This window comes from Egretta garzetta, unplaced genomic scaffold (genome assembly GCF_000687185.1).
Source record: "Egretta garzetta isolate BGI_Z169 unplaced genomic scaffold, ASM68718v1 scaffold137, whole genome shotgun sequence".
Lineage (NCBI taxonomy): Eukaryota > Metazoa > Chordata > Aves > Pelecaniformes > Ardeidae > Egretta > Egretta garzetta.
In genome coordinates this window covers 821,982-849,227 of record NW_009260139.1, presented here as the reverse complement: position 1 = coordinate 849,227, position 27,246 = coordinate 821,982, and the positions used below count along the sequence as shown (strand labels likewise).

At 38.9% G+C, this 27,246-nt stretch overlaps 1 protein-coding gene across 1 annotated transcript; it reads right to left on the bottom strand.

The window, feature by feature from the left end:
* FOLH1B (folate hydrolase 1B) lies at positions 1-27,246 on the bottom strand. The gene is made up of 18 exons (XM_035897098.1): positions 27,086-27,246; positions 23,471-23,657; positions 22,580-22,681; positions 18,076-18,201; positions 16,010-16,196; positions 13,901-13,994; positions 13,366-13,464; positions 12,086-12,171; positions 10,957-11,076; positions 9,215-9,297; positions 8,892-8,955; positions 8,272-8,339; positions 6,167-6,258; positions 5,329-5,419; positions 4,283-4,547; positions 3,032-3,113; positions 1,224-1,316; positions 1-190 (listed from the first exon to the last, which is right to left on the bottom strand). Exons 1-18 carry the CDS (start codon positions 27,244-27,246, stop codon positions 1-3), a joined length of 2,190 nt encoding a protein of 729 aa, XP_035752991.1.

The window sequence follows — 27,246 nt, the reverse complement described above, 5'->3', positions numbered from 1 at the left end:
TTATGCTACTTCTTTCAGTGTTTCTGCTGCTGCCTGTACAGTGAAGGCTGCAATGGAAATCTGCCTCTTAACTTCTTCCCAGGCTCTGTGCTGATCTGCTTTGCTTTCAATGTCAAACATGGCATCATAGATCCCTGGAAATGATTCTCCTGCATACTTGTTATGGCTGCTTGGAGCAAAGATAACATGTCTGTAGGGAAGTTGAGGGAAAAAAATAACAATATTCTGCATTAGGAAAATAAAAAATATTTTTTCTGAATAAAACTAATCTTTTTCTATATCATCTGTTAAATTCCTGACACTGAAGCTGTAAATAAATAAGATTATTGCAGCAATAGTACCTATAATGTATGAAGCAAGAAAATAACATAAACTAAATTATTCCATGTGAATTCCATAACTTTATAGCTAAGAAGACTTGAGATAAAGTCGACTAAAGTATTTTCCTTTCCCTCATTTTAGATGAAATGGAAAGATAAAAAAAAAGCCAGCTTCGTTTCTCACAGATATACACAGCCTCCAACAGATACAGGCGTGCTTTGAGGTAGGAAAGCTGATGCTTTAACAAGAGACTGCTCTCAAAAGATTTTTAATCTGAAGCTATGAGAGGTAGAAGGACTGTAGATTTTAAGTTCTCTTTCTACAGTTACTTTTTAGTGGAAAGATTACTGTTCTGAACTATGCAGACCGGTAGAAGGACCAAAAAGCTAGACTTGACTTCACTATTCTGCCTGTCAAACAAGATGTACTTCTTGAACCAGTGAGAGAGCTACTGAATCCACTTCACTGCTGTTGAAGTACTGCCCTCTGCACTGCATTTGCTAGCACGACTGTTCTGCTATAATCAATGAAATTGTAGATACTTCAATTATACCCTATTTCACTTTCAAATAATAATAACTTCCTAAAGATCTTTTACTACTAAAATTACTTGAACTGAGTCCAGGGCCAAACTTCTAGATGTTTAGAAGCCCACTGAAATCAATGGAAATGAGTTTACTGACCTGAATAGGCTTCCAGCAAGACTTTTTCTCATTCTCTATAGTGTATCTCACTGAAGTTTTCCTTAATGTTGTTTTCCCTTTTCAATCTTATTTGTCCTGTTTAATCTACTTTTTACCACGTTGAATAAAATCATTACAATTCCATTTAGAGACCTGTAAATCTTAAAGGAATTCTCATAAGGTACTCCATGCAGAAAGTGAAAAATAAGCCTTTCTTACCTATAGAATGGCCTGCCAGGTAATCCAAGAGGATCGATGAAAGCCCTTTCTAGAAACATGAGCTGATCATTTAGTGATCTGACAGCAATTAGGCTAAAAAGAAAACAGGCCAATAGGTTAGCTATTAGTGTTTGGCCCACTCCCATCCCATGCCCCAGTGTACACAGCTCTGGGTTTATGAAGGACATTAGATCCAAGATGTTGAACTTAAAAGTGTAGCTCACAGAATACAGCCCATGGCAGCTAACCTGCACAACAGAATTATGCTGATGTGCAGTCTGCAGTCTGACAGACTTGTTCATAACCTGAAAGTCTCTTAAAGCTGCTTTTAAAGGCCAAGAAATAGTGTCAAAGAAGACACAGACTTTCAGGTATTTTCTCTCATGCTGCATCTTGTTCTTGTATCTCCTTTTCATTAGGATGCTTAGGCAGACTATTCTCTTCTTTTGTAACACAGTTTTCTAAAGACCCTATTTTCCACAAAGCCACCCAGTGGCAAATTGCTTCAGTAAAATCACATTTATTTCTATGTAAAACCACAACATCTGAGAAATGAGAACCTTGTGATGTTAGAATCATCTTTTGAATCGTCCAAGAATTGTATTTTTCTGACGGCAGATTGTAAATTCCCAAGACCACAGACCATCTGTGTCTGTGTGTTTTGAATGGCTCTGAGCACACTACTGATGCTCAACAAATAGAAGAACTGTGAAGAAGATTATACTGAATATATGTGGGTTCGGTAGTTTACATCCAGAGTAACTTACTGTAGAGCTTCAAAGGCACTCACCAAGAAAAAATGGTAAAATCTGTATCACTGTAAGCCGAGTGAATCTACCACCATCAGTGAAACTGTTTCAAGTTCACATTGTTGTAAATGGAAACTGAAACTGGTTCGTTGAATTAAAGCTTAGATTTAGGCCATCCATCAATGAAACCATTTTGAAAATGTCACATACATATCACATGTCATAAATGTCATATTTTACGTAAGAAATTATTGTTAACTCATTTATCTTGAGAATTGCCATTAAATAGATGGCTTTTATTCTCACTTAGTCTTCCATAAGGGTAAGCATATGGCTAAATTAGATTCTTCCCAAGAAAGGTAACATACACATATATATATATATATAAAAGGAAGTTTGATTTCTTATTCTGGGCATGGCCTGCAAAGAATAAACTAAGAATTAAGTCAAGTGCAAATAGGCCTTTTGGTATAGGTGGTGCAAAGAATTTTGGAAAAGCTTGCCAAAAAGCTTGCCACGACTACGATCATGGTACAGCTTTTTTTTTTTTTTTTCATTAAGTGGTACCAGTATCTTGGAAACTAGAGTGCTGGCAAACAAAGACCACAAGTCAACATTTGTTCTTTAATGATAATCCAGTGACAAAATCCTAGGACGTGGCTCTGCCTGAGAGGTAGTTACACACCTGAGCTGGCTCTGCTCATACTAACCAGCATTCTAGCCACATCCATGTATCATCCTGGCACTGCTCCTCAACTAAAACCTGTCAAGAATTGACACTAATTAGCTTGGACACTTTATGAAGCTAACATGGCTAGATTCCCAGATGCTGCAGTGTCTCTGATGTCCACTAATTCAATATTTCTACACTTTGTTTCCTAGAGTAATCAGATCCTTAAAGACAAGAATCCATAAGGACTTAAAATGAAACAAATGACTGACAGTCATTTGTCACAAAGGTTATTCAGGGGACTAAATGTAGTAAAGACTATGCCCTCTGAGCCCAGAGGACTACATGGAGTATTTGAAGGGAAGAAAAAAAAAAAGAGTTAAACTTACTTATGGATATCTATTTGTTGCAGTCTCTCATGAAAGCTAGCAGCAACTTCTGTAAAGTTCTTCACAGCTGAAAAAAGAGTATCTGGAGGGAGCAGGAAGGAAGCATTTAACTTCAAATTCTGAAGAAAACATTTAACAAAGCAAATTCTTCAAATTAAAGCTTTATCTTTCACTGTGATCATGATCCGTCAATTCTCACTGAATGGAAATCAAATGACCCCATATTCCTACATTAAAAACCATGTAATTCTGTGTGAAAACTTGCCTTGGAGACAATAGAAATCAGTACTTTTGTGAACATTGCTTATTGTTCGCTACTAGAAGAATGTACAGAAATACCAAAAACCAGAGCATGGACTGCCAGAACCAGACTGTTCAGATTGGTCTGGGATTTTACAAATCCCAACACACGATGTTTTACTGGTATGTCCCTCCACACACGCAGAGATTTGAGAAAGACTGAGAGTATGTGTGCGTGTGTGGTCATTAGCAGCCAAGTCCCAAACTGAGTAGTATATAATGTTGCCAATAAAATAAAGGCTTCTCAGGCAGGAGGCATATTGTGAATCCCTTTAAGATGAAATAAAATTTCACATGCTAGCACAAGATCCCTATTGTGGCACAGGGATGAACCATTCCTGCCTGACCACGCCCCAAGGCAAACTTCTCTTGGTGCTTGTACTTCCCATCACATGCCCATAAAGTGAAACAAGAGAAGTTCTGACTGGATATAAGGGAATATTTTTCACCCTGAGGACAGCCAAGCACTGTGGTCCAGAGAGGTTCTGCAGTCTCTGTCCCTAGAGGTTTTCAAGACTAGATGGGGTAAAGCCCGGAACAACCTGTTCTGACCTCAGAGCTGACCCTGCCTTGGGCAGGTTGACCTAGAGACCTTTGAGGTTCCTTCTAACCTGTATTATCCTAGGATCCTATGATCAGTGTTGGACAGAGAATTATCCAACACCGTAAGCTGCAAAGCAGTGTGATTTCTTGTTGCCAACATTGCTGAACCATGCACAGATCAAAGAACATGGGACTGTAAGTATAAGCTCTACTTGGCAGTGGCATAGTCTCTACACAAGGATACTAGTGCAAAAATATTCAAATTTTAAATTATTGGAGGGTGTGGCTCTTTTTTTATTTACTGTTCATACAGCACAACGTAAACACCAGATCATGGCTAAGACATACATTAAGATAAGGCATTGCTAGCATTAACAGAGGAGGAGTACGATGAAAGACTGTACGTACCAAAGGATACATTGTATGTTGCCAGTTTGTCTTCATGATTCCTTGACAAATTATAGATGATCTCAGCATAGTTGCTCACAGCTGATGCATAATCTCTACAGTCGAAAGGAAGCACAACGGAGTTGGCCAATTCAAACACCAGCCCTCCCCGTACCTGAGCTACTGTCAGGTGATTCTTGAAAGTGGGATCGTAAAACCTCTCCACAATTTCGTAGGTTTCATAGACACTATGGTAAACTGGATAGCTGCTATATTTTTCTACATTCTGAAACAAACAAACCCAAACAAAACCATTATTCAGTTGTGGATACTTCAGCTTTGCTTGAAAACTTTTGCTGTGGGATTCAAGGCACTGTGAAGTTAAGTGTCCAGGTCACACTAATCGTATGTAGCCACTACAGACAGTCGAATGAGAAGAACTGCTCAGTGGTGGATCTCTTAGACATCAACCTATGATGAAATGAATGGTCATTTGGAGATGCCTCTCTCCACTGAACACGTACAGAGCCTAAAGAAGGTAGCTAAGAACAAGACACATAACCTTTAATTGACTAAAGGTGAAAATGCCCTTCCTCTCTTTGCTTGGATCTCAACAGTAATTTCTGTTTGTGTCTTTGAATATGCCTTTTCAGAGGAAAAGACCACACTGAATAGATTGCTCCGTGAGTATTTCTCAATTAGTCTCATCTCACAGTATGCTCCAGAGTCAAACCCATATTTTCCATAAAACATGAACTGTTTTGAATTCAAAGCTTCATGAGTTATTACAAATCATTCAGAAGTCACCATAAGCCTTCATCAACCACAGGTAACTTTGAGCACATCCATTTACTCTAAGCAAAGTTCCTTTTGTCTGACTGACACCAAGTTGACCATTCCTATTTATTAAATATTTATGTTGTAGTAACAAATGGAGTTCTAGTAATGAACTGGGACTCCACTCTGACACACTAAATAACTACTCCAAAAAGCTGGCAGGCTAAATGGCTCATTTACAGGTGATAGGCAGTCACAGGGGAGACAAAATTGCAAAGACACAGACTTACCCAATTTTTACTGTAACGTGCTCTGCCCGAAGCGATGCCAAGACGTTGAAAAAAGACTTCAAAGTCATTGCCAGAACCCAGTTTATTTATTCTTTTAACAAGAAAGAGGAAAATGCCTTGAGTGACAATACTTAAAAGTACAATTTTAGTTTGTTTCCAAGTACTGTGTCAATATACCATGAATTGCCTGTGACCCCTACATAACATGCAGATCATCAATTGCATTCTTGGAGGAGCAGAGTCATCATTCTGAGGGTCAGAGAAATCAAACTTTCAACTGGAGAATTTAATTCCCTGTCTTTAATCATTGAGAAGACCCAGTGACCTTCCCCCTACTGAACTTCCACTATCCCAAGCTCTCAACTCAGAGAAATCACAACAGTACTGGCATGGCTCCATGGGACAGAATCAAGTCTTTGAGATTCTAAAGAGAAACCCTGGTAAATTTGAAGGACAGCGTTATAAAAACCTGCCTGGTGTGCTCCCCAGCCACCCAAACTCAGAGGCCTTCCAGGAGACTGGAAGCAAGTACAATGGAAAGCTGCTGTGTTAGCACCTTGTGTGCCCGTCGCTGGCTTGTGCATACTACCCTTATTTGTCTAAATACACTTTACTTTTCATACATAAAGCCACCTGTTCATGCTACAAAGGCAAGTTCACAAAACTGCTGTACAGTAGTGTATCAGCTGCAATCAATAATACTCTGAAATTTATACCAGCTAAGAAGTGCACCATTTATTTTAGGTGCTCAGCTTTTCAAGTGAATATTTCTTTAAAATCCACACTCTACAAGTTACAATAGCTTTTGGTATATTGTTTATTTCCTTTTCTCACTGACCTGGGGACCTCTTTATATTCTCTTGATGGATTTTTTTTATACCAGCTCTCATAAAGAGATTTTCCTTCAAACCCCTCATCAGGACTTGGTATCTAGAAAAAGTATATTGTAAAAAAAGACAAAGGGTACAATTTTAAATGTTACCAAACAACAAATCTACAACCCGTCATCACATAAAGCCTATGGCTTAGGGCAATGAATAAGTCACATTCTTAAGTCCCTCAGCTTTTCTGCATTTCCATTTTAACATTGCAAATACATATCATTTTCCAGAGGAATAGTGTATTTTCTAAAAATAGGTAATTTTAGATGGAAGAAAACACAGGGAAAGTAAAACATTTCAAGTCAATATTTACATTAGGATATTTCTTTATGAGATTTTCAGGCATTTAACTTAAATATTCAACATAAAAATCCCTCACAAACCCAAAACTTTTTGTTTCACTTTGGCAGGAAATTTTTGTTTTGTCTTTGTTTTATTCAAAACTGGTTTTACTTTGTTTTATTTCACAAAAATTATTTTCACGGATGCAGCAGTGAGCTTAGAAGGGCAAAGTATACCATACCTGGTGCTTGTGCCATCATAGCTGCTACAGAGGTATACAAATCATGATCATCCTAAAGTTCGTTTCTATCACTCTCTTCAGACCACCGTCCAGATTACTGAGCAGGTGAAACACTGTGGGTATTTTCTCATCTTTCCTTTTTATTGATGGGCTGCTGAGGCTTTATTATCTTTATTCAAAGATTATTAATATGTATTTTATTATTAACATCTACACCTACTATCTGAGAATTACTCCACAATAGCAATCAAAATAAAACTAATATATTTGCTTCTTTGGTCATGAAGCTAACTGTTCATAGAACAGTGTTAACACTTTTTGCCACAGATTAACTTTGGAAGGGATCACACAGGGCCTGCTTCCTGATCAGCATTCTCTTCAGACATCAGCTACCATACATGCACTCATCAGCCTTTGTTGCTGCTTCCCAGCTTGAGGAAGGCTTACACAACCATGTTTACTGGTATTTAGGTCAACATTTTAGGGTTGGCCGTTGGTGCCCAAACTGAGACTCCGCTGACCTGATTTTCTGACCGTTCTGAACACCCGCACTTAGCATGGGTTACCATGGGAACTGCAGGTCATCAGCTCTTCTGCAGTTCAGGACAGAAATATCTTTATCTGGGCACCTAATTTGAACAGAGTTAATTTTTATTTGTTGTCTTTCAATTGCCAGAAAATGATTATACTGAATTACTTCATTTCCTTTACTTTTGTACCAGTCTAATGCCAGCTTCCAAGAGATAACAAATTATCAGCCCTGGAAAAGACAGATGACTGAACGTATAGAGCAGATGAGGACAGATATAGGAGATTCATAGAATATATACAGTGGATGAATGTACATTATATGTGTATATAAAAAGCACACACAGAAGGCTCATTAAATGTTCATGCTTTAGTACAGATGAACTGAAAAAAACCCCAGAAGTAAAAACCCTTTAGTGCCAGCCTCTAAGACCCACTCTCAAAGCAAGGAACACCTTACATCTAAGATGGTGAGGCTATTTCCAGAGAAAGGTCCCTACCTTTTAATTTTGTGAGCCACACGAATATGCATGAGAGCATCATGGCCAAAGCCAATGAATATCTAACAGGATACACTGAAGCTGAGCACATTGACCAAATCTATCACATCATGCTAAAAACAACACCGTAGCAAGCCTAATTTCTTCCCCTGCCTAAAGGGATTCAGTCTCTCACTACCAAGGGCACCCTATTAGCTGGACTGGGCAGTCAAGTTTGTGGTTGCTTCTGTCCTCTGGCTCACAGCGTTTTTTTATTCTTTTGTTCTTAGAAGAAACACTTGCACAGGAGGAGTGGAAAAATCCCCCAATCCTGAATAGCTAATAATTTAAAGGTATAAGCTTGAAAACCCTTTGCCACTCCTGGGAAAAAGCTCCAGTTACTTAGCTATTGACTTAAAAGGGGGACTGCAGTTAGAAAAGAAAGAAACATCTGACACCGTATTTTATACACAGAGCCCCATCCAGTAACTGAGCACTGAACACGCTGGCTAAAAATTTCAAGCTATGTTACCTCTTTAGTAAGACTGTACACCAGTCTGTACATCAGTGGTGTGCAATCCACTCGTAGGGTATAGTTTCCTGAAAAACAGGAAAAACTATTTATCCAAAGAAGCAAATACTACTCAGCTGAAACCTCATGCCATTTTTTGTTAGTAAGAAAGGGATTAGAAAGCTACACTCTCTACACGGAACAAGCTGATTCTCCCTGTAGAAGAGTTCTCCTCCTGTGATCTTGTCAGTGCATTTGTATTGGCTAGGATGAATTACAGTCCAGCTTTTGAAGTGACCCTTAAGAGCTATTCTTATGTCCCTATGTTTATTAAGTGTAAGAGGAGAAGCTGGCTCTAAAGAGTTGCCATAGAACTGCTGACAGGGGCGCAACACTTCTTGTCCCTTCCCATGGCTTCCCAAATAGTGTAGCTACTGTAATGGACTTCTTTACTGAAGCAACAGGAATATCTGAAGGATACGTTATGATTCTGGGTCATGGTTTTCCCCATACCTACTCCTGAACTAATGCAACAACATCATCACATTGAAGCTTTCATGGATCTCCAAGCCAAAATGCCTCCCAGTCATCCGCATATATATCATCACTATTCCTGTAAAACACAAGTCAAAACTATGTACCTTCGACGGAGGAATCTGCATTGATGTAAGCCACTCCTCGTGCTTGTAATACTTTGGCGTTCTCCTATGAGAAGGAAAAGAGGAAGAAAATGCTGATGAAATTTTTTTTCCCATCCACAGAATTAACAGTTGTTTCAGGGAAAGACATCATATACTGCAAGAAGCTATAAATTCTTCGTAGTTCAAAAGGGAACTTAAGAGAGAGTGTGTGTTTGTGCGTGTAAGGAAGAGAGAGGGAGGGAGGGAAGAAGTGTTGCTTTCTGGTACTGATTTCTCAAAGATCTGCCACTGTGAAAATTGCTCTTTGAACACTATTGGTTTACCTCAGCCCATTCTGTTGATCCTAACAAGCCAAATTCCTCTGCATCCCAGCTTGCAAATATCACTGTTCTCCTTGGTGTCCATCCTGCAATAAAAGACCATTAAAACTGTATTACAGAAATAAAGACTGCTTGTTACATGGTAAATAATGCCAAAACAAATGCAATTTTTGGGGGCTCATCTTTTTTCCTGATCTGTGGGGAAAGAGATGCTTTTAAGGAACTTTAACACCAACTTTTCACTAATCTAATCTAATAATGGTTTGTTATTTTTGTAGCAGTCTCACTTCCACTTCAGTATTGTGCCAAATAACATGTCCTTTTTCTTCTCTCAGCTTTAATTGCAAAAACACTTTCTAAAATTTAAAACTGTGAACAACGAAAAATGTGCTTATGCACAAATTCTTCAAAGAAAGATTTTCTACTCTTTTTGCTTTGTTCAAGTACACATTGTATACCAGTGTCTACTTTGACAGAAAAGTGTTTGGCATGTTTTCATATCTCTTACTGAATTTCTTTGAACTGTCTCCCAAATGCTGGGTTTCAAAACCTGAGAATTCCCTGTAACTTTGACAGATCACCTTCAAAACAAAGATCCTTCACTTGAATTTCTGCATTCGATTTAAACGCAGGCCAAATGGAACAGGGTCTATTGCTCTGCCTCTGTATCTATGCCCAAAGTTTTCTTTGAGGCTACTGGAACCTTTTCATCTTTTGCTCCCTTTCTTTTTTACCTTTTTTTTCCCCAGCTTGTATTCCAGACAGTTTCTCCTGATATCCAGTAACTGGGAGGGAATGGACAGAAAACTAAATGTCAATAGGTTTTAAGTGGAATGGGTAGGCAAAGAAAGCTCCTCTAGCACAGTATGTGAGTTATGTCAGACCTTCTTTCCATGGGATGTCAGACAGGGAGATAGCATTTGCTCTGACAGCAGCAGAAGCTTGGTGCAGTTGGCATTTGTTCCTGTTCTAACGTAACTAGTCATGAGGCATTTTTAACCACTACCTCCTACTATGTTTGCACAGCTCATTCTCTGCATTACACAGATATGCTTGATTTATTCTCGGGTCGGTCTCCAAACACAGTCAAGTGCTGAGAAGGCTCTCAGCGTTGCCCTGATGAAGCCTTGATCAGTGCACCACTCTATCAATTTTATAAGACCACTGAAACATCCAGTCTGATCAGGCTCAAATACACAGTAATCAACTGTACCTAAATGCCATATTTATTTCAGTATCCCCCACTGTGTGTTTTGTTTCCCTTTAGGTGTAATTTCTCGTGAGTAGAAGTACCTCACATATACCAAGGTTGCAATTGGAAATAATTAATAGCTGCAGAGCAGCGTGCTTATTTGCGCCATCAGTTAGATACATGCATCTGGTTAGATCAAGGAGTAATGGTTTTAAACTGAAAGAGGGTAGATTTAGACTGGATATAAGGAAGACATTTTTTAAAATGAAAGTGGTGAAACACTGGAATGGGTTGCCCAGAAAGGTGGTGGAGGCCCCAATGCTGGTAACGTTCAAGGCCAGGTTGGACAGGGCTGTGAGCAACCTGATCTAGTTAGCGGTGTCCCTGCTCACTGCAGGGGGGTTGGACTAGATGGCCTCTAGAGGTTCATTCCAACCCAAAACATTCTATGATTCTATGATTCATTTTTAAGCCTATGCTTAAATCCCAGAAAAATTAATGGGCACTGCTGAGAGCAGTGATTTTGGCGTGCTTTATTCTTACATTACATTACCTTTCCTTTTCAGTTTTCCAAAGCTCCTCACAATCTCATGAACCACAGCTGCCCCGCTCTGAGGATCGATGCCACCAAACACCCATGAGTCGCGGTGGCCTCCCAGGATAACGTATCTGTCTAGAGAAATTAATTATGGAGGTTTATTTAGAAAAACTTTTTTCCTCCCATAGAGCTGTTAATTGGAAGTAATATCTAATTTTCCATGTAGTTGTCAGACAACAAAGCCTAATATTTTATAATATACATGATAGAAATAGTAAAGACATTTTAAATCTCCAAAGACATTTTTCTGCATTTTCAGTCAGCCGGGGCTAAAAATTTGTCAAAGATGGTAACTTGATCCCATAAGACTTAAAACCTTGTAAATTCCATAATGTTACCTCTATTATTAGAAATACTGCACCTTTCCTCTGAAGACAGAAGCATCTTTCCATATTTTACAATAGTATGTTTCACGGTAAAGCTGATCCACTAATTATATTCGTACAGTACGCCAACTCACAACATTAGGGTGTGCTGAATGCAGTATTTCTCTGAATGCGTATACAGTCAATCATAAAAAGTGTTGTCCAAAGCACCACAGAGATGCGATTAAAAAAAATCAAAGTCAGACTAGATCTCGGTGCTACTACAGTATGTTTAACAGCTGCGGTTCAGGCAACAGGGAAGCGCTGCTGTTACAAGTTAAATGATGTTATCAACATTATAGGGATGTCTGTATTTCTGGTTTTTGAGAGTGTAAAATCACACTGGTTACAAGAGAGTGTAAGACAGCCAAGAAGTCAGTAGTGTTGGACATGATGTCTTCAGATGGAATGCAAAATCCATTCCCATGTTAGTAGGGAAGAATATCCACTTAAGAATATTCTTTCAATTTCAAAGTTACTTGCATGAAGACAAATGTTTCTGCCTTGGTTATGACTCCCCCTTGAAAATCACCATTTACAGTGAAAGTGCTGACATACCTTGAACCATATGAAAGCTGGTGCAATAAATATTTCAACACCAATGATCATGTAGTGCAATATTTCAGAGAAAACTATATTCCTCATTTCCCCCTTGTAACTATGAAGTGCATGTAGAGGTCACTGCACACTCACATTACACTGAAGACAAATGACACTACCTGGTTCCACTGCGCCTCTGATGGTACCAATCACGTTGTAAATCCTTGTTATTTCATTGTGGCTATGAATGTGCATTTTCACCTTTCTAATGTATCGGGAAGAAAATCCAAAGAGAAAATCCACCAGATTAGATAATAAAACATCTTGACACCTTTCAAAAGTGTACAATATAAATTGTAAGGAAAGCATTTTGGCCAAATTCACCCTCCATTAAACCAAAGTAAATCTGAAAATATGTCAGTGTATTTTTTTCTGGATTTATACTTGTGCAACTGAGAACAGCATTTAGCCCTTGAAAGCCATGTACTGTTATTGATTTCAATAAGCTTTATAAGGATAACAGGCTCAGAACCCCAAATTCAAGGATTTTTTTGCCAGCAGATAGTTTTTAAATTTGGAAGAGTGAAAGAAACATGAAAACCATCTAATGTTAAAAAGGTAAACAGTTTGAATCATCTAGATGTTGGTGCAAATCAGAAATGACTCCAACACAGTCAATACTGATGGGGCAGCTCAGGCAGCAGAAAATCAGACAACCTGAGTTGCAACAAGAGACTTTGTTTATCTACAACACAGCTGGAGGTTCAACAACTCATCCTCAAGGGTTGCCTGTATATTTTTCAGAAACATTTTTTCATGTGGTATGACTGAGACGTAGGGAAAAGGTCAAATGGTTCACATGAAGTCTGTAAAATAGCTCAGCCGTATTGAAACACCTGGGCCTTAGTCCTAAACTGTAGTTACTGAATCAGTTCAAAAACAACCTGAAACAATAAAAATGATATCGTAGTTAAAGCTTTTTTTCTGGAAAACTCAACTTGTAGGTTAATACCATTTTATATGAGGCAATAGGTAAGACCAGAAGCTGGACCTACGTGAATTTAGAAGACCACACACAAATTCAGTTCTCAAAAATATTCAGTCTCATCAAATAGCTTGTCAAAGGCTAGATGTTTTTCAAATGAAACTGTTTCAAGACTGGCTGGAAACTAAAGCAATTCAATCATATCTATCCAATCAAGATGTAAATCTACTGAAGCTTTGCAATGAGCGCATTTCAGCCCAGGAAATGGTCATAATCAAAAGAATGATGCAAGTAACTCCAACTACTGTACTTTTGGTTAAATTCTACTGCTCTACATAGAATCATAGAATGTTTTGGGTTGGAAGGGACCCCTAGCGGTCATCTAGTCCAACCCCCCTGTAGTGAGCAGGGACACCACTATCTACATGTTTTTCTCTGATCCCAAGCACATTTTCCTTATGAAACAAAACTGACCTTGTGGAATAATTTGTTGTGAAACCAGGACCAACGTTGTAAGACACATTCAAATTTCCCTTCCAGCTACTATGTGGTGGTGCATATCCTCCCATATTACTATTATGAATAAAAAAAAAAAGATCATTATTAGTTACAGACATCTTAGCACCAAACACAAATGAGGAACCAAGAACCACACTTCGTTAGGTCCGATGCACACACAGATCACAGTGATGGTCTTTGTCTTCATTTGAGGTCTTTTTCCCAAGACAGCTATCATGCCATCCTCAAAAATGTTTGCCTTTATTTGAGCTGAGAGGCACTTTATACCTTCAGTATGCTTGACTGATCACGATATATTACAAATGATCCTTTCTGCACATACCTGATATGTAGTAATAGGGAACATGTTTACCTCCTACAGAGAGCCTAACGACAAACATACACTACTTCAATGGCTACAGTAGAAGCACAGTGTAAAATCTTTTCCCTTTCTTTTCAAATACTCTCATAACTTTCAAAAACCAGTTCCTCATGTCTCCCATACACTCACCGTAGCAATGACTCAGCGTCATGATAGCCAATGGGATGAACTGGAATTTTTGGGAGACCTACACCACTGGCTTTGTCTAATCGGTGGGTGTATTCTGAAAGCAAAAGAAAGGTATTTTCATATTTAAAACTCTCAGAAGGAATTTGTACAGTTCATAACAAACCCAATACAATACCTCAGCCCTAACACTGGAGTCAAGGAAAATAATTTCACTTTCCTCATAGTTGGGCTGACTTTTCTTCCATGACCTCACTCTTCATGCTTTATCAACATGTTTTCAGAGGGACATTAACAAAGATTCTCCCATAGTGTCTGCAGTCATGCATTTAGAGATGGCTGGAAATTTTAAAATTGGTTGCTAATTTTTCTGTTTAAATGCCTTTAGGTAGAAATATTTCTCTTCATTGGAAGGAACTTCAGACTAAACCACAGAGAAAGAACAAGAGCAATGAGAGCATGAGGGATCCTGTAGGCCGATGCTTGGGACATTAAGTTGGGAATGAAAAAAAATTTTGCCAGTTAAGAGATACGGATAAAATCTTATACACTGGGCTACTGAATATTCTGGTTTGCTGTTTTTGTGAACAAAATGAAGCCTAGAGCTCACATAAAATCATGTATTCTTTACAAATGAGAATCTTAATTTTCACAATGTGGACAAAATTTGATGTTTACAAGCCAGCAGGTATGGAAAAGAATAGCTTCCTCCTCAATACAACATTCACAGGGACCCTTGTTGAGGGAAGCGGGCAGGGACTCATCTGAGATGACTGACTCTAGCACAAGGAACCAGAAATCTTCCTCATGGTCTGCTCCTGCCACGCTGCTGTTGTGGACATGTATCCTCTTCCAGCTCAAGCTGTGCTGCCTAGAGGCAACTTTCCCCATCACTTAGGGACTGCTCTTCCTGAAGTGACTGCCTCCCTCAGATATGCTGGCTGTCCTGGTTTTGGCTGGGGTAGAGTGAATTTTCTTCCTAGTAGCTGGCATAGTGCTGTGTTTTGGGTTTAGTAGGAGAAGAATGTGGCAACACACTGATGGTTTAGTTGTTGCTGAGCAGTGCTTAGCAAGTCAAGGCTGGCACGAATGGTTTTTAATGCATTTCAGTCATTTCCCCTACGAGGAAAGGCTGAGAGAGTTGGGCTTGTTCAGCCTGAAGAAGAGAAGACTGAGAGTGGACCTTATCAACTCATACAAATATCTTAAGGGCGGAAGTCATGAGGATGGAAGCAGTCTGTTTGCAGTGGTGTCCTGCGACAGGACTAGGGGCAATGGGTGCAAACTGAAACATAAGAGGTTTCAGTTGAATATGAGGAAAAACTTCTTTACTTCGAGGGTGACAGAGCACTGGAACAGGCTGCCCAGAGAGGTTGTGGAGTCTCCTTCTCTGGAGATATTCAAGGCCCGCCTGGATGAAGTCCTGTGTAGAATGCTCTAGGAGAGCCTGCTTTAGCAGGGGGGTTGGACTAGATGATCTCCCGAGGTCCCTTCCAGCCCTTGCGATTCTGTGATTCTGTGAAAATGATCTGGGTTAGGTGCTAAATGAAAACAGCTTAGGCAGAGCTCAAATAAGCAGCTGAGGAAGCATGAGGTGAAGGTGATGAACCAAGTGGGGAATGGTCATCTTCTCAGGAGCCTCAGTTGCAGCCTGGTGACATGAGTCCCAGCATGAAAGATCTTGGCATTGCCAGCAAGGGCTCTTGTGGAGGGGAAGCAGCCCAAATCCTGCAGAAAGGAGAACTGCAAAAGCAAATAAACCCATGAGCTGTGCAGGCTGGCTCCCTGCTGACTGATGAAGCAGCAGAAAGAAAAGACTAGTGTTTCAGCTGTCAAATACTCGTGTCATGACCTCTGGGCTAACTTGGGTATGTCTGTGAAGTTAAGCAGCCCTGCACTGCACTGTGTGGCTCCCTTAACAGGCCCTCACTTTCTCTCATGCACCATTTGCAGACGCGGCCAACTGACGTGAAGCCCAAAGCTGCCTCTTTTGAGCAAGAGAAGGACCAAGAAAAAAATGTGTTTTGTTCCAAGGGAAAGAACATCCCCATTACCTTCCCCCGCCTTCCTGACACCAGACCCTCAGAACATGACTTCTCTAGTGTCACTCACCTTTTGCAGGATAACCTGGTGTCAGAGGATCCCCTGCCCCATTCAGGTTTAAAACATTTCCACGCTGGGCTCCTCCACCTGGAAGGTTCCAGCCATTTGGATAGGGAGCTACTCCTGGGGCACAGTAGTCAGCAGGGTCAGAGTACAGAATAACTCCCTTGGCACCTGCCAATTCAGCATTCTTCACCTGCAAAGCACATCTCTGGTCCCTATCCAGTCCTTTACAGCTTGACACAAGAGTTCAAGGGGTGAAAGAAAGTATTACAAATTACAGCAATTATTCCTCAGGGCCTTTTACAGTGCTTGGACTAAGTAGAGGGCCCGTAACTGTCTCAGATCATAAAATTTCCTGAAAATATATATGCAGATAACGGGTTCCATATGAAAGTAAGAGGTTTGCTGTTGCCTTGAATTTTAGTTAAGAGGTAACTGCAGTAACATGGAAAACACCCTTCACAGTATTTCTACATAACCTGAGTTTGTATTCTGTCATCCAGGTCAATACAATCAACTGACTATTGAAATACACACATCATGGATGGAAAAAATGTATCGCATTGGTGCACTTATCTTTCAGTTAGCCAAGTATTTACCTTATTTACCTAAATGATCTCCTAACATATCTCAGGGTTCAGGCTACACAGAGAGATTATTATTGGAGAGCTTGAAACTGCCTTTGGCTGTGAACAAGACTAACTCCAAAGAGTGTGTATCTTAAGCTTATTGCGGCAGAAGGCCTAACCTGCATGCTGTTTTGATTTAAAAGTGTTCTCATGCGACTTTATTATTGTATAATCCTGGCTGGAGGAGAGTGAGAGAGAGAAAATATATGTCATTCTGACATCCCAATCTGCTTTGCCACTAGATAAGATAGCGATGTATACTGACTGAGTGACAACTAATCCTCAACAGTTTTAAACTTGGGTATTTTAAATCAGAAATGCCATGGCTTTTTTAGGAAATATAGTACTTGCCTTCATCCTCTATCCTATTCTTGCACACCATTAGGAAGCTGGAAAACCACAGAACAGTTCTCCAGATTTTATACAGGCTACCAAATTCTTCAGTATATAAACAGTCAGTTGAAATACTACTGTAAGAATTAACATGTCGTGTCTTTGTGTCAACAAGGGCACGTGATTTCGAAATCACAGGACAACTGCCTCTCTAGATATTAGTAAGTCTGAGGTGTTTGTATTTAATTTTAGTAAAAGATTCATAGACAGAAATACCTTCTTCAGTTTTTAAGTCTTTTCCATTCAGACAGCATCTTTAAGAGTGGTAAACAATTTAGTGAAAACACCCAGAATACGAGTTACATGTCACTTTTCACTGCTGAAAATGGTATGTACGTAAACCAGTGAGTTAACCACTTAAAAGCTCACAGATTAGTCAACAGCATATAATAACAGTTGGCATTCCAATGAGGTGATTCAGTGGTTGATACCCTTAGGTAACTGAGAAATACAAGTTATAGTCCTGCCCAAATTACGATCAAATTGATTTTTGTACAAGAGCCAAAATAGACTGTCTTCTTTCATCCCTATTGATGAAATAACTTGACTATATGCCTGAAGTATGCACACGATTATGGACTCTCCTGTCAGGCCATGGAAATCTGCAGAAGTCTGTAGTTTAAATGTATTTATATGACAGGGACATTGAGTAAACAAATACAGAATTTAAAATAACCTCCATATAGCTATAGGCTCTGCCTCGTATACAGAAACCATTATAAAGAAACACAGCTGAACCAACAGGGAAAACCAGTCTAGTTCAGAGTTAGAGTGTATTACCCAAGAACACTAGTAATATTTTGGAACAATTTATAGTATGCAAATCAATATAAAAATACCTAACATTTTCTAATTTATTTACTTTTATCCATAGATGTATTATATATATATATAAAATATGTATATCTTCTACTGAAGAATCATCTTTGAACACAGCTCTGTGAAAAACTCAGTTGTGCCAAAGTCTCCAGAACACTTTAGGTAAGTGTTTCAGTCTCTTGAGATCAGCTGAAGGACAGCACAAGTAACATTTTTATATAGAGGCGTTACCTTATTTCCTCTGAAGATCTTCCCATATCTGGCAATAACAATCTTTCCTGTACAGTTAATTCCCATTTCACGTTCTAGCTTAAAGAAGTCCTCGGTGCGGCCGTAATTCACATACACTAACTCACCCTGAGAGAAAGAAGTAGAATTTGAAACAAGAATGTCAATGAGCATGTCAAAAGGATGATGTGATCTAGTAAGAGAATAAACTGGGACTGGGTCTGGTATGAATTCTTCTTTGACCATGAGACAATTAGGTAGGCAGGGGACTTCTAATTAATTTAGTCTCCTACCATCCAAAGCTGCCAGACTTTGTCCTCAGTGGAGAATGTTAAGGTATGACTTGTGAATCAGAAACATAGAGTAAGTGCTCAGAGTATGGCATTTACTTCTCCTCATAGTCTGTTTAAGCTGGAGTCTGTCTTGGACAGCTGGAGGTATTTTGGACCCAGACACTGCAGTAAATATCAATTGTCTTTTATGCAGTAGACTGAATGATGCCAATATCTTACGAAATTCTCAGGACTCGATTCTTATTCAATACAGCAGAAGCTACAGGTGGTTGACTGTCAAAATAAATACAGCTTGGGCATGAATAAAGCATTCTTCATGATTGTGTTTCAACCACGTTATTCAATACTCAGTGCGTGATTCATCTTCCTTAACATCAGCTACCTGAAAATTGTGTGCATTGTCTAAGAAGGTCCTGCAGTGCACTCCATAGGCAGTGAAGACCTGGGAAGTTCTCTGAGAATTCACCATTTCTAGAAGAATTCACCGCAAACCTGTTTTACACAGCTATTTTAGGAAGGAATATATTGCCCTCTAGATACACCTCTCATTGATTATGCCTCAAAGATTGTTTTAGAATAAATGCCTATAAAAAGCCTCAAAGACTGGTTTTAGGGAAGATGCCTACAATTTCAGACAACTAAAATTAGGTGGCAGGAAACCCTTCCTTAGTGCATTTCTCCATATTACCAGACACCTTCAGAGAGATCTTCAATTTAATTTCAAAAAGGTATAAGCTTAAATCTCTTATATTGACAAAAATTGCTGATTCAGTTGGTCTCATATACCAGCATACATAATGTCCTGATAAGACTGTGGTACAGTCACTTTGACTGTACTGGTTTCATCAGTAATATGCTCAAGTTGCACTTTCTTCTTAAATGAACTCTGTTAGGATAAATCAATGAAATAAAGGGGACTGTATTTAAATAAGGCAAACAGTTTCACACCTAGTAAGATTCTGGTCCTCTCTGTTCAGAGATTAATTCATAAACATAAGGATTATTCTTGGGGAGGCTTTTCTGAATTTATGGAGTAGTTTTCCCACTCAGTAAAACCAAGTATAACTCTACTGAAGTCAAGACAGTTCTTCCAGTCTATTTAGATTAAGTAAAAGGGTAATTTGGTCCTCCATTTTAACATAATTTCTTTAGAATATCTTGTACAGAATACCTACATTTGTAAGCTATTGTATTTTTTATGACAAATACAAAAATGTTGATTTCAGTAGTTTGGCTTACATAATTGCAGAGCTGTAATTATAACAATTAATAGCAACCTGCTGGGTTCTCACATTCAGGGCCCTTGTTCTGCAATGAAGTGCAAAACAATTTAACATGAGAGTAACATTTTATGGTGAAAACCTGTTCACATTTTACACTTTTTTTAAAAATAATGTCTTTGATTAAGCAGATGCCATCACATAAAGAACAGCCTGATCTTTTGAAAAACTTCTCATAACTATAACTGATATAAAGTATGTAATCCGTATTCATAGCATTTTTCCTGGTGTTGCAGAATAATTTACATTTATTCGGTATCTAGATTTTTGAAACTACATTAAAAGGTACTAGCAATATTCGACATACTGAATAGTAAATCAGGCTTCCTTAATTAAATTCTTTTAGCATCTCTGAAAATCCTTCATCTTTAACTTTCATTAACAGGACTAAGAACTACATTGATGCAATAAATTTCTCTTCAGAGCATTGTGACAGTTTTGTATCATAATTTCCTAGTGATGTGATGAAATCCCTCATGTTTGTAGAACTATTACAAAACACAATCTTTGAGAATGTAGTGTGGACTCATAAAAAGTCTTGTCTGGGCTCCTTTAGCATAGTTAGAGATCTCAAGCACACCTCTTACTTGTGACCCTCATTAAGTAGATGGGAGTACTTTTGCAGTCACTTAAAAAGGAAGGGAAGAGCAGAATTTTACCATTATTTCTGATGCTAATGTTCCAAACTACTTCTACTGTCTGACAGAATGTGACTTCAGTATTTTGTCCGCTTTCTGCTAAATATTTCTGTCAAAAGAAGTTTCTGCTCAAAACTTAATTTTTTTCATCTGTTTATTGGGATTTAGTTAAAATACACCACACAGAAGAAACATACATTTTCTAACAATCTGTATGACAGACTAGGATTTATTCCATCTTCCATCTACTGAGAACCAGAAATGAGTGGGAACTACTTCTAAATCTCTGCAGGGTCTTGCTCTAGCAGGCAAGTAGCTACTAACCCACTCTGATAGTATTTAACCTTCAAAACACAGTCACTGTCACTTATTTTTACAAAGCAGCTGCAGGAAAAAGTAATAGTGCTAGCAGCACCAAACTGTATTTCCACAATTTCCCTGATCAGAACATGCACCCAGAAAATGTGAGAGCTGCGTTCTTGGCCTCTCCCAGTATGAAGAACTTGGATCGATTTCTCCCAGTTTCCAGAAAGGTGGCCTACTTGTGAGACTACAGTTACCCTGGGATGCAAGTACTTTACAGCCTTTTCCCTTCATTGAACTTGGAGCTTTATGCAGGAATTGTTCACAGTATTAATGAGCAGAAAGAGAACCTATGACCCATGATTGCACTTGGCAAGTTCCAATTATTTCTCTCCACAGCTTAATTCTGGTTTCTAATAGAATGTTTTTTAACATAAAATACATAAACAGGCCTGGGAGAACTCAGAAGAGCCCTGAACCCACTGAGTATTCCCGCTGCTGAGCTATATACATGCTCCCTGCTTGCAGTACTGGTGCAGGCAACTGCTCACTGGAGAATGTTATTGCTAACAGCACTAGTTAGATACCTGGAGCTTTTGTGAAAGTATGATGGAACAAGATGAACATACACATCATATTTTGAAAAGACAATCTGTCTTTTATGTATTGAGGTTTTTTATTTTTTTCCAGAAACAATGTTTCTATATTTAATTAAAGTAAAATAATTTTCTAAAGAAGGAAGCTGCAGCTTTTAAAACTTGTTTTTTTTATTTCCCATACCCCATCACTTACTGTAGCTCTCCAGAAACCGAATAAAGCAGTGAAGTTATTCTGGCTTTCTCTGAGGATATTATATTATGATACAAAGTCAGAATCCATGATTTTTACCTTACATTATGTTTCAAAATTCCCATTGCAGTTCTTGAAACACTCAGAGCTGTCATACCCTGACTATCTGCATGGTTCTCCAGCTTCCTTTGGCAAATGAATACAGGACACCTTTTGTCTTCAAGATTTGCACAACTTTACAAACTTCAGAAAGTACATGACTCTAATAGTGGCCTGTGTGAGTAAAAGCATTGTTTGCAGATTTCAAAGTCAGATCCAATTTAAAGCAGGGATCGGACCAGATGACCTCCAGAGGGCCCTGCCAAACCTACATTATTCTAAGTATAGACAGGAAAGCCACTGAGAACAACAAAAAAAATAATCTAATCTTTCAAAATACTAATTAAAACCACTAATGATCATAGGATAGAAAACTCCTGTTACACAGGCCAGTTTTATAAAAAGAAAGCCCATCAGCTGATACCATCTGTACAACAAGATAGAAAGGATCAATGTTAAGCTCAGATCACAGCAACATTTTTACTGCCAGCCAGAAGTGCTAGCAAAAGCCATTTTCAAGCATACTGTACACTGTGCAGTTATACCTGTCAGTGTGAGTCTTGGGCAAGCAGCATTTTGAAAATTAGGTTGTTCATTTGGCTACGTAAATATAAGAGTCTTATTTGTTCACCAAAACGGGAAACAATGGTGCATAGTCACAGAAATATCTGGAGAAGCTTATAGCAGCTGACAGCATTAAAGATTTATTACCGTATTTTTTAAGGAAAAAGTAAAAATAAAATCCAGTTCTGACTCAAGCTAGAGAAAAAAATTGAACATGTATGTATGACCACTCAAGTTGAACACTGCTCCACTGCAAAACTCCCAAGAAGATCAGAGCTAGGACATCTTTCCTACTGGTGACATGTCAGGTTTTGAACTAAAGCCTAAGACGCAGGCATTTCACATTATTCTATATTGCTCTAGGCTATTCTGTGCTATACTACACTACCCTGCACTATGGATTCCCATCTTTTCTATTTCTGTTATTTCTATTTCTGTCTCTATCTCTATCTCCATCTCCATCTCTATTTCTACTTCTGTTCTTACTTCTACGTCTGTTTCTGTTTCTACCTCTTTTTCTTTTCCCCTTCTACTATGTTACCTCAGGCATTCCTTGGGCTGAAAATGCACTGTAGGGTGGCACCACATCTCTTACAGCCTCATATCCTGGAGGAGGAGGCTCAGATAATGATGTGTTGAAAATCTAGTGGGAAAGAAGAAAAGAAAAAAGGTAAATCAGGCAATATGGAAAAGAAGTGCTGTCTATTCAGGCACATTTCACATGCATTTGCAGTTTAAAGGACTCTAGTTTTTCAACTCTAAGTGAGGAGGGGCCAAAACTTTAGCAAATGCTGGTCATCCTTTCAGTATGCAGAACCAATGTGTGATCTTGCAAATCTCATCCCCATCTTCACACAGAATCCTGCTTAAATAAACACAGGGTCCCTTAAGGTGGTCTCAGTGCAGCACGTAAGAGGAGGATAGATCATGATGGCAAAAAATGCTTGCATTCTGCTCATCCCTGAAGCTTCTAAGAGCACTAGAGCTGCTCCATAATGAACTGATGTTATTTGTGATAGTACATCTCGAGGCCTAAACTGTAATGCTTAAGAAACTGAATTTAGCACAATTACCAATACTGTATAATGAATCAGTGTAAATAATGATGCTGACCACGGTTGCCCTCCTCTTTCTAAATAACAGAACAATTTTTAAACAATTGAATTACATAAGGTAATTCTCCTACATAATTCTCCTTTAATCCATATACATCAGTATGCTATACGAATCAGGGTAATTATTAGTATTCCTAGCAGATACATTAAGAAACAAAGATATAAAATATAAAAGCAAACTGGAACCACTCATTTCTGTGAGCTTTGGATCAGGCCCAACACTATTAACAGAGCGGAGGATTGCTTTCCCTCCCAGTCTTCTCAGGTGTGTGAAGGCGATTTTGTTCCCTGGTTGCAAAAACTGGTGTTTTCTGTACCTCGTTTCCATGCTCATCAATTATTGAGATGTAGTTGGGCTTAGCGTCATCAGGGTAAGAGAGCAAGACGTCATAGTGAACCAACTGAACAGAATCCAAACCAAACTCCTTCCATTCAGCTTGGACTTGTTGTGCCAGATGCAGATTCTCCTTTGTTCCTGCTAGGTGAGGAAGCTGTGTAAAATTGCTAGAGAAAAAGAAGCAATCAGTCAGGATCAGGCACTGCAGCTCATAATCAGAACCCCATTTAGCCCAGCTGGAAATAAACTCCCTAGAGATGACCAGATGCACCCAGGCAAGGAGGACCCAGACTCCTCTGCATCTATGCTTATGCCTGTCTTATACATAAGTTGAGGTAAACGGTTTCAGTTTGTGCTGAGTTATCACAGGAGTTTGCATCTTCCTTGCAATGTGGCTTAGCAAGAATGGCATGATGCCATCAGCCATGGGGTCTTGTACTTGCTTTACTCCTTGTCTTCTGGGTAACATCAGGCCAATCACTCCTCTGCATAATGAGACTGACCTTCCTTGTGAAATGATAAAAGAATTTCGTATATTTATCTTTGCATATTCAATTTAGAAATGTGCATAATTACTGTGATCCCTACTTCTAATTAACTGGATATTCTCCTTGGATCACACTATTTTAATTAATTTTGGCACAAATACTGATTTATCTAGAAGTTCACTCTGAGTGTGTCTCATTGGCAGATAAGAGAGTGAGTTCACGGTGGCTTACAAACAAGGAACAGAAAAACTCAACAGCTTGTAATTTAGAAGTCATGCAGCATGAATAACAAACAGTGAAAGATACCATAAACAGTGAGCAACCGACTGTCTGAAAAAGAAATTGTCCAGAAGGCCCAGTGGTGGAGGGAGCTGAAGAAACTCCCAGCTGAGTGAGGTTGTCATCATGATGTCCTCATCCTGTCATATGACCATGCCATCAACATGCCATAGAAGCATGTGTTGCACCAGCTGGTGTTAATGAAGGAAATCGGATCTTTGCTAAGGAAGGGGTGTAACATTGGGAAAAAATTTAATTCTTGAGTTTGAGTGAGAACAAAGCCATCAAACAAAGCACTTTGAAAGACCTATACACTTTAGAATAGAACAGAACAGAATAGAGTAGAATAGAATATTTCCGTTGGAAGGGACATACAAGGATCATCCAGTTCAACTGCCTGACCAATTCAGGGCTGACCAAAAGTTGCAGCACGTTGTTAAGGGCATTGTCCAAATGCCCCTTAAACACCGACAGGCTTAGAGCATCAAATACCTCGGTAGGAAGCCTGTTCCAGTGTTTGACCACCCTCTCAGTAAAGAAATACTTCCTAATGTCCAGTCTGAACCTCCCCTGGCGCAGGTTTGAACCATTCCCACGTGTCCTGTCACTGGATCCCAGGGAGAAGAGCTCGGCACCCCCTTCCCCACACCCCCTCCTCAGGAAGCTGCAGAGAGCAATGAGGTCGCCCCTCAGCTTCCTTTTCTCCAAACTAGAGAAGCCCAAAGTCCTTAGCAGCCAAATGCTCCTAGATAAACCTGTTCCCCTGATAATGTCAACATCCAGTACCAACACTGTACTAAAATTCCCTGTTACAATGCCAGTACCATTTTCTGCATGACATACTGACCCACAAGTACAGTCAGCTGTTATTGTTAGAGCCAATGCCTGTTTTCTGTAAGAGTTAGGAATTTGTAAGGCTCATGTTTTCATTAAGATTTGATTTATGCAATAACATTCTCCTGTATTACCTTCCCATTTAATGGAGTATTGTGTTTTTCTTCATATTATCTTCTAATCTGTTGACTGCCTGTACTGGTAGTTCAGTTAGTCACTAGTAGTGACTAAATATCTGCCGTATTTCGCCACAGATCTGGCTGCATGACAGTAAATGAGGTACAATGTTTCCTGTTGGCATAGAGACGGGGAGTTTAGAGGGCAGAAAGCATTCCTTTTACAGAGCTGTTTAACAACAGTTGACTTTGTAAGAGCCAAAACACAGGTTAAGACTGCAAAAAATCCAAAGTCTTCAGTCTTCAATGTTTATATAGTCCAGGCCACGGCTATTATGTAGTAAAGAGACCGTACTTTACAGCTAATCTATTTGCAATAGTTTGTGGCAAGTGCATTTAAAATGAAATGAATGGGATTGCCACAATCTTGTAAGCAGAAAAGGGTTTCTTAGAAATTTAGTTTTGTAGCAAGATACAACTTTGTGCTATTTAATCAGGCTGGGAACTTAAGGCAAACCTGAATTTGTTGATTACTCCTAAAATAACTGATACTCTAACATTTTCTTTACACAGAAAGTAAATTTCCATCAATAAACTATAACTTCTGGTCCATTACTGACTGGGATAAATACAGGTTTTAACAAATACTATAGTCTCCTAAGAGAAAAACAATCTGTTTACAAGATCCCTAAAATAAACAAACAATAGTGCACCAGCTTCCTTATAATTAAAGATTCTAAGTTACATAAATTAAGAATTTAATTACACTGATTAAACTGTAATAGATTAAAAAAACCACAAAACTATGTTGTCATCTTCCACTGTTTGCATTTTCAGGAACAAAGGTTAGCATGTTTGCTTTGAGGATTTCATAAAAGTAACAAGAGTATATTTAAAATCAACTAATTCAAGTACTAAAGGGTAGATGAGATGAAAAAAAATTACTGGAAAAACCCCACGGTCTTAGAAAAGACGCTAAAGCTTTAAGACTATTAGATGCCCAGGGAAGTGGTCGAGTCCCCATCCCTGGGGGTATTTAAAAGCCAGGCAGACAAGGTGCTTAGGGACATGGTTTAGTGATGGGATGGCAGGGTTAGGTTAACGGTTGGACTTGATGATCTTCAAGGTCTTTTCCAACCTAAAAAATTCTATGATTCTATGATTTATTATGAGCAGTGTAACGTACCATCAGGTCACAAGCTGGTATCTACTACATCTGTTCTAACTATTCACTGTGCAGGGGGGAAGAAATTGGAAACATTATCTTTCTTCATGAAAGTGAGCACAAGGTCAGAATGGTGACAGATTAACACATAAATTTGGTCACTGCACGACAAAGCATGAAGGGAGAGTAGCAATAAGGTATTAAGGCCTAAGCTGGAGGAAGAACTGAAGGCTTGAACACTGGCTATGATTTTCTTCTCTCTTACACTGATGTACTCCACTACTTTCCATTTAACGTCTCCTGATTTAAGTTAATTCATACAGCCTAATTTGAAGTGAATGATTTTTCCATAAAAAACAATCTAAGATAAACATTGTTGTAGACTGAAAAAGGACACATAAGACAAAGGTTGAACCTCCACATCATTTTACAAGCATTCACCAAAGGCTGAGCAAGAGCTTGGCCATTTTTTAACTACTTTAAGTACTTACATTACTGACAACTCCTCAACTGTCTCCAACACAAAAAGAATGAGAGGAGCTGAGATGGACTGCTTTGCTGATCACAGCTCACTGGGACACATGACATAAAACCTACGACTGAGAATGTGCATACTATCCTCTGTCTGGTGGCATCTTTGGGCTGACTCCTGCTTGACTTCTTTTTTCTTTTTCTGACTGATTATTCAGCAATTGCTTATTAACATTGCTTACTAAAGAAACTGCTTGATGTTTTCAGCTTTCATTTCAGCCATAAATGCCGCCTTCGCGTCCTCATGAGGACTCACAGATGTCTTCTTTCCTGTAGGTTTTGCAAACCAGCCTGTACAACACACCAAAATACAACTGTAAAAAAACCGGAACAACATTCCCAT

Coding starts and splice junctions, on each gene's coding strand:
- FOLH1B (XM_035897098.1), bottom strand. CDS start 27,246: ATGGGAATGTTGTTCCGGTTTTTTTACAGTTGTATTTTGGTGTGTTGT. Junction 22,682..23,470: donor TTGATGAGCATGGAAACGAG/GTACAGAAAACA, acceptor CTTTCCCACTAG/ATTTTCAACACATCATTATC. Junction 8,340..8,891: donor TGCAGATTCCTCCGTCGAAG/GTACATAGTTTT, acceptor CCTGTTTTTCAG/GAAACTATACCCTACGAGTG.